Consider the following 8,450-nt stretch of genomic DNA (forward strand, 5'->3'; position numbering starts at 1 on the left):
TTGCCTAATTAAATGTTGTGCGGGATCGTACAACACTAGATGACTAGAAAACCCATCCAGTGAAACCATTATTAAATTTACCCATACAGTACATCCAAGGATTATTAAAATAGCTAACTTAATATTTTTTTTCCTATATTTTTCTTAACTTAAATACAAATATTTGTTTAAATTTGTGTTTTATGGTTTTAATATTTACGGTCATCCTTTAAAAAAACTAATTTATTGTTTTATAGTTTATTTACAACCAATCTATTTCACTATTTGGTAGAAAACTCAAAGTAGTATAAACAAATAATATATACAATACTGATATATATTATTCGTGTATTAATTTATTTTGGTTCTCAATAAAAAAGAAAAAAATTTATTGTGACATAAAACATGACAAAAATAAACAATTAGCTATTTATGAATTGTGTTTGTATTTTTGACTAACTACTAGAAATCTTATTTACATGGATTATAGGTAAATAATTATTTCTAAAAAAAATTAGCATTATTAGCATTCTGAAGTTTGGCATTTTGTTTATTACTGGTTCTTAACATAAATAATATTTATTTTGTATTTAACCATAAAATATTATATACATATAATCTTAATGTTTAAAATTTAATAAGAACAATATTTGTAAAAATAACATTAATTAAAAATACCAGTTCACCAATGACGATTTTATCATATTTTTGAAAAACTTTTTTATGATATCTGAAATTTACATTTTTTATAAATACAGTGAGTTAAAAAAAATAAATAAAATTAATTCAACTTGAATCTTAAAACCATAAAAAAAACTTAGATTTTTTTAAAAAATTGGCAGAATAACATTTTAACTGTGCATAACCAGTTATATATGGACATAATTTGTAAATCAAACAATCATACAAATTGTATCATGATGATATATCTTCAATTCCCAAAGATTGTTTTAATAATTGAGCCATAGTTTTCTTATCAGGCTCTTCATCATCTATGAAAATAGCATAAAATAATTTTCCTATATAAATCAAATATATAATTCAATTATGAAATAAACTATACCATTTCCTCCTCCTGTTACTTGTTGTTCAAGATTTAATTTATCTTGTGCTACTTTAAACATTGATTCTTCAACGGAATCTTTGCTAATAAATTTGATCACTTTGACAGGCCTGAAAAAGATAAATATAATAGCTATTATTTATTATATCATTCAATAATGCGTTTAACACCAGGATAAGTAAATTGAATGACCAAAGCCTAAAGTAATGAATATTTTTGGAAGAAGATATACATTTATTTTGTTTTAAATTGTTAAAAATAATATTACATATTGAACTGTAAAATGTATATAAAAAATATATTACATAATTATATAACATAAATCATTATAGTCAGGCAATTATTTAATATTTTTACTGTGCTTCGTTAAATTAATTATACATTTTTATGATGCCAAACATCTTTCAACTTTCATGCTTATAATTTTTTCTAAAAATTAGATATTTATTAATGAGTGTTTAGTAAGAGTAAGAAAATATAAAGAAGTATGTAAACGCTGTAAACAGACATTGCTAGTTTTTTCCAAATTTAGGAAAAGTATTTCGTTTACCTTGTTTCAATTATCTCAATAGCGAGTTAAAATAGTTTAATATACTAGAATTGTTTGGTTGTAATGAACCAGAAAAATGTAATAGCATCATATTTAATATTTTAACTAACACAAAAGTTAAAATTATTATAAGTTAAGTATTTTACTTATAAAAAACAAGAAACTCAATGTTAGTCAGGTGGATAATGTTAACAGATTAAATACTTAGAAATTATGGAAATTATGTGGATTTTTACTAAGTAGACTATTTACTGTTAGCAAAAACTGTAAAATATTTAAATGGATATATTCACTATTTTGGAGTTGTATTACGACTCATAAATTTAATTAATAACTAAGCAATCAGACAAAATTTGATAACTAAACTTTGAGGAACAAGTAATACATGACAGTACTTAACAATATACAAATAGCTTATCAAGAGATAAAAAGAGAACAACCCAATACAATAAAAATAAAATCAATTGAATTTTAGGATAGCATATGTGTTTTACATTTTTGGAATCTCTATTCTAGAAGGAGCGGCCAAAAAAATTAATCTGAAATGGTACTAAATATTATAATTTTAAACTTTTTCAAAAACTCACTTAGTCTGTCCTACTCTGTGGCACCGATCTTCTGCTTGTTTATCATTATATGGATTGTAATCAATATCATGTATGATGACAGTGTCGGCAGCTGTCAAGTTAATTCCTAGTCCACCAGCTTTAGTCGACAATAAAAATGCAAATAAGCTTTCATCCATGTTATATAAGTCAATCATTAGCTGTCTATTTGTCAAACATACAAGGCATTAACATCAATAATTAATAGATATATCATATAAGTGTACTTTGAAGTTTTATTTCTCATTACCTTTCTTGAACTTGGGTAGAACCATCCAGCCTTAGGTAAGAATGGCCACAATGTGACATGTATATTTCTAATAAATCTAAAATTTGTAGGAACTGACTGAATATGAGTACACGGTGGCCCCTGTCTTTGAGATCGGGCAAAATTTGATTTAATAATTGGAATTTTCCCGAATCTAAAAACACTTGAATTGGAAGGTCATATCCTAATTTGTTCAGACACTATAAGAGAAATTAAAGAATAAATATTTAACAAAGATTAATCATAAAAATTAAATACCCTATGTTCGGTACACATTTTGTGTAAATCAAAATCAGACATAAATGATAAATCCTCTGCAATGTATTGTTCATTTTTTTGTTTATACGTTGGGTCTAAAGCCAATAACTTGGCCATTTTATATAATTTGTCATCCTGAAATTATAAATAAGATTGATCTTTCATAAATAGTGAAATAAATATCATAAAGCAACTTACAACTCACCTCAAAATGATATCTTAATAAAAGTGGATGATTTGTCAACTTTCTTAACATCATTAACCACATCATATGACTGTTATCTGTTACCTCTTTGCCTATAGATGCTTCTTTAATCTCATCAACCAACGTGTTGTAGCGAGTCTTTTGATGTTCAGTCATGACAACATTATTAATAACCAAAGTTTTTACAGGCAGAGATTTCAATACATCTGCTTTCAAACGTCTCAACATGAATGGTTCGATAATTCGTTTTGCTTGTTCAATACGATGCATTTCATATTTTGAACCAGTACCTTTCTATATTTAATTTATAAATGTATATCATGACATTAGATTTAAACTGTTTTTATAGCAAATACTTACAGTTCCTTTAGAAAATAAAAATTTTATATTATCTACTTTGCCTCGGAATAATGTTGGCATAAGAAATATTAACAATGACATTAACTCTAATAAATTATTTTGTAGTGGTGTACCAGTTAATAATATCTTATAGTTTCCCTACAAAAAATTAATAATTTTAAAGATAAATATTTAAAAAACATTTAAGCTAGTTGATGTCTTACATTGAAACTAGAGAAAACTTCAAAAGTTTGTGATGTCATATTCTTTAACTTATGTGCTTCATCGTATACAATGTAATGGAATTCTTTGGTTTTAAAAAACTTTTTTTCCTCTGGTGAATTCGCAGCACAACTATAACTATAAATATAAAGTAACATTAACTAACTATATGAATTCATATTTAAAAACTTAATAATTATTAAACATACGTAGTCAATACCACATCAACATCACCAAATCCATTTCTAATCCATTTTGTTCGTAAGTATCTTCTTTCATCCATTGATCCATGATATTTTTCAACAGCCATTGTAGGACACCACCTTTTAAATTCTTGGTACCAGTTGTCTAAAAATAGAGATAAATTCAAAATAAAATTATAATTATTAGAAATTTTAATTAATATATAAACAAAAATACCTAATGTTGAAGCAGGTACAACAATCAACTGGGGCATATCAGGATGTGTGCGACCAGACTCTTTGAGATAGGCTAAGAATGCAATTACTTGCACAGTCTTTCCTAAGCCCATTTCATCAGCTAACATCATATTGAGCTTTTGTGAATTCATCAACATGAGCCAGTTGAGTCCTATCATCTGATATCCAGCAAGCTGTAACCTATTCTTTGTGTTAGCCAAACAAATTAACTATAAAAAAAAAAATTATTATCATACTCTTTATTTAAACTGTCTGGTTGCGATTTTATAAGCATGTTAGTGGTAGTAATAGAATGTCCATTTTTCAATGCTAATATCTCACATTTCTTCATTAACTGAGCAACAATTTCTTGGCAAGAGACCATATGCATCACATTTTGTAAAGTCTGCTCACCAATTAAGCGAGAATTTTTCGCTTTACATGTCTATTTCAAGAAATTATTTATTATTATAATTAATTTGTAATGATTTGCAGCATTTTATGATTTATACTTACAGCATCATACCAAGTTGAAAATGGTCGAAGAGCAACAATAGCATCAAATTTTTTAATGGTCATTCCTTTCACTGCTCTCAATTCTATTTCAGTGGATGTGTTTAACAACTCCAAAGCTTTTTGTCGCATTTCCGAGGTACTATCTTTTACAAAATTCTTTTCACTAAAAACAAGAACAACACATATTATTGTTGTATAAATGTAAAGATTATATTTAAAAATAAACATACTCTGTATATTCATCATCAATTTCAGCATCAGAATCACTGTCACCATCAGAAGTTTTTATACGTTTTCTTTCTAAAAAATATAAAAGCCAAATAATTAACTGATTATAAATAATACATTTGCAAATGGCATATTACAACATGGATTTTATTAGAAAAAAACAAATAAATTATATTTTTGAATAAATGGTTAAATTAAGTAAACTAATAGAAAATTTAAAATTATTAATTAACAAAACATTCAACGTTTATGTTATAAAACATTTATTACTATCATTATTATATTATTATGTACATTATTAAATACAAATTATAATATGTAGGTATAGTTTATGTAACCAATAAAACTTGATCACTACATTCATACTTTGATAATATAGTTTTACTTGATCTTTTGTTGCAATCGTTTTTTATTAACCATGACAATAAAAGATAATTGATTCATAATAGAAAACATGATTTTTTTACTAAAAACTAAAGACTAAGCTATATATTAAATTAAATTATACATTAACTGTGGATTAACAAGTATTTGAATTTGGGACACACAATTATTAGATATACTATGTAGTAATAGGTATCAAAATTGTGTACCTTTTGCAATTAAATAATATTTATTATTTTTTTTTTATTAATAATATAAATAAATAGGTATCAGTATTTATTAATTTGTTTCATTAAACTTTTATTTTTGATAATAACTTTGATCAATCAGCTTAATAGTACGATTGGTAACTCTTAGTGTTAACTAAAACATGAAAAACCTAAATTTACCTAGTTAATAAGTTTTATTGGTGCCGTGCACTTTATTTCTGTAAGCCATACTATTTTTACTAGCATATAGGTCCAAATAATAATTAGTATACCAATTAAGTAGTCAGGTGTTCCTAGCACAACCACTCTATTGGGCAAAATATAGGGCCGAATAACAGCTCAGATAACAAAATACACACAATTTTATTCAATTTTAAATTTTAATATTTAATGTTTATAACCAAATTATAAACATCAATAAACAAAAATTTACAATAAATTACTGCATTACTGTATGCAAATCTTCTTCTCCCAAAAAATTATAAAAAAATATCATCATTATATTTTACATTTAATAAATAAAACGACTTAGATGTATCAAAAGCACTAAATTAGAGAATTATGTTAAAATTTACTTTTGGTTTGTGGTTGTAAACGTTTTCTAGCAGGCATTGCAACAGGTGGTGGTGAAGTAGCATTAGGTTTGATTTTATTCATGGATACTCTATTACTTGTACTTTGACCAAAATTATCAAAAGATTTGATTGAACCATTGATATTATTTGGTACATGATTACTGTCATCACTAGATACATCATGAGCTCCGGCAGTATCTTCATATTCAAGCTAAATTAAAAAAATTAATAATATAAAATGATAAGCTTATAAAAGAAAAATAGTGATGTTATAGTTACTTCTTCGATGAGATGAGATCCATCTCCATTCAAGAAAGCTCCAGTGTTATCTTTATCTTCTTCATCAGATGAAAGAATAATTGTTTGAAGCTTTCTCTGTCTGACGAATACTAAAACATTGAATATAAAATACAATTCTATCTAAACAATGAGAAACATAACATTAAAAAAAAAACTACTTAATCATCAGAACAATAAATAATACTAATTTCTTTCATTATAAACAATGTTCTTATTTGATAAAATATGAAATAATTAAATTGAATATCTATCAAATCATTTTTACAGACTATAATAAAAAAAAAAAAAAAAAAACCTATGATTAATGATATTATAAATAATTACCTGGGCTCTCTTCGATGACCAGTGATGATCCAGACGCGACAGCTTCATGACTGAAGCTGGGCTTCTTGGAGAATCTAAACGAACGCAAGTCACCAAGAGCATTTGGACTGGGGCTGTCACTATCCCTGTCTACTGGGGAGCTCATCTAAAAAAACGTCCAAGTACTGTAATTCGTCGGCAAAACATAGTAAATATCGGCAAGTACGATCGCAAGTGCGTTTCGACATACTTAACTATAGAAAATCGTTAAATAAATAATAGTCAACTAACCTTAAGTGTTCAGTAGTGTACGTCAATAACCGCAGACGACTAACAGTCTACCAGAAACCGAGATCTATCAGTTGTATTCGGACGTGTCGTTTGCGGGCAGTTCGAAATTCAAACTTCGATTAGATAGTGTCGTTGAGCAAATCACACGCAAACGGTCACAGATACAACGATGCACAACTGCAGCAGTACTGCACAAGAACAACGGCGAAAATAAAATAGAAACCCTAGTGAATAATAATAATAAAAAAACGACTTGATATCACTTATCACAGCTATGGAGGAATAAATTACGTGTCGTAGTTGTTATCGTCACGGTCAACCATGAATTGCGATAGTACTATTTGATGATAATATCGCTGCCGCCGAAATGTTCTAGACTTATATAGATCATTAATATTTGAATAGTTAAACCACCTATTAGAGAAACTACGTAAGTCAATAAAAGGAAATCCGAAGAAAACCGTAAAAACTGTTTTTACGCTATCCGTTATTGTATGACGGATAAATCAAGAAGTCTAATACTATAATAGTAAAATACACAAATTCAAAAAAAAAAACATGAGTTTTTTCCGAAAACGATGGTTTTAAAGCTAAAATTAAATTTATTTAACATTTAATTTAATATATAAGTGTAAAAAATAATAATCATAATACTAATTTTTAATTAAAAAAAAAAAAAAAAAACGATGACTAATTTGTATACTAACTTGAATAAATATCAAACATTAATTAAACACATTTAAAGTGTTGTGTTCTTGTATATTAAATTATTAAACAATCATATTTTTGACAATAAAATATTATCCCATAATCCAACTACTCATTTATACAGCTAATTACATCTAACAATAATTTAAAAATATATTTTGCATAAATTTTATTTTGACGTTGAAAAAAATAGAAATGATCAATTTGGGGCCCAAAAATTGTAAACTGTATTGGACCCATGAATTGGAAAATTTATGTAAATTAAATCAATAAAATAAATAGTTTAATTTCCATACAAAATAAATCATATCAGGCATTTTTATATTAACAAACGAACGAAATAAAAATAAGGTTAAATTATTGGTTGTAATCCAACATTTAATATAAGTAGGTATAAATGATTTTTTGAAATTGTTCAAATACAAACAATTTTTTACCGCAACAATCCTTCGCTTAGAATTAATTTTTTTGTACAACGATTAATGATATAATATAGTATTGAATTTATATTTAGTATATTACAGTGAGACATCTATTCAGTACTCCATGACAAGTGACAATATAGTACTTACCTACCTTTAGTATTCATTTATTTATTTAAACAGAATAATGGACCGTACTTAGCATGTTCTTTGCAGTTGTGCAGAGGCTCACAAAGACTTATCTAACAAATATTTTTCTTAATATAAATTTGATATTTACATAGATCTTGATAAAGAAAAATTAAAAACTATATTCTATATTTCTATGACTTATGTATTAAATTTTTTTAAGTCAAAAACTATACATTTTATGACAAATAAAACAATCTTAAACTCTATTAAAAACAATAAAAATTCTATTTTTAATAATATTACAGTTGGATTAATAGTAAATTATAAATATTGCAAAATATTAATAAAATAAGGCTCTGGAGAGAATCTATCCCCCCTCAACACCTCTTAATTTTGCTCTGGTTATGAAATGTAATCAAATGTCAAACTGTATGACGTATGTTATCATATTACGAGTACCTAAACCATATTAAG

General features: G+C 26.1%; 1 protein-coding gene across 1 annotated transcript; it reads right to left on the reverse strand.

Moving 5' to 3' along the window:
* Positions 1 to 894: 894 nt before the first annotated feature.
* On the reverse strand, positions 895 to 6,923 carry LOC113548176 (SWI/SNF-related matrix-associated actin-dependent regulator of chromatin subfamily A containing DEAD/H box 1 homolog). The gene is made up of 17 exons (XM_026948910.1): positions 6,715 to 6,923; positions 6,445 to 6,589; positions 6,100 to 6,209; positions 5,821 to 6,031; positions 4,655 to 4,724; positions 4,425 to 4,587; positions 4,166 to 4,353; positions 3,910 to 4,109; positions 3,699 to 3,837; positions 3,492 to 3,627; positions 3,289 to 3,426; positions 2,929 to 3,222; positions 2,724 to 2,858; positions 2,448 to 2,665; positions 2,180 to 2,362; positions 1,043 to 1,152; positions 895 to 971 (listed from the first exon to the last, which is right to left on the reverse strand). The coding sequence occupies exons 2-17, from the start codon at positions 6,587 to 6,589 to the stop codon at positions 895 to 897; spliced, it is 2,517 nt and encodes an 838-aa protein (XP_026804711.1). The 5' UTR covers positions 6,715 to 6,923.
* Positions 6,924 to 8,450: the final 1,527 nt, after the last annotated feature.

The sequence above is a fragment of the Rhopalosiphum maidis genome, chromosome 1 (assembly GCF_003676215.2).
Source record: "Rhopalosiphum maidis isolate BTI-1 chromosome 1, ASM367621v3, whole genome shotgun sequence".
Taxonomy (NCBI): domain Eukaryota; kingdom Metazoa; phylum Arthropoda; class Insecta; order Hemiptera; family Aphididae; genus Rhopalosiphum; species Rhopalosiphum maidis.

Excerpts from the sequence above, each read along its gene's own strand:
- LOC113548176 (XM_026948910.1), bottom strand. The coding sequence starts at position 6,589 with ATGAGCTCCCCAGTAGACAGGGATAGTGACAGCCCCAGTCCAAATGCT. Across the intron at positions 3,838-3,909 it reads TGTACCTGCTTCAACATTAG|ACAACTGGTACCAAGAATTT; the intron begins GTATTTTTGTTT and ends CTCTATTTTTAG. Across the intron at positions 2,859-2,928 it reads TATTAAGATATCATTTTGAG|GATGACAAATTATATAAAAT; the intron begins GTGAGTTGTAAG and ends TTATAATTTCAG.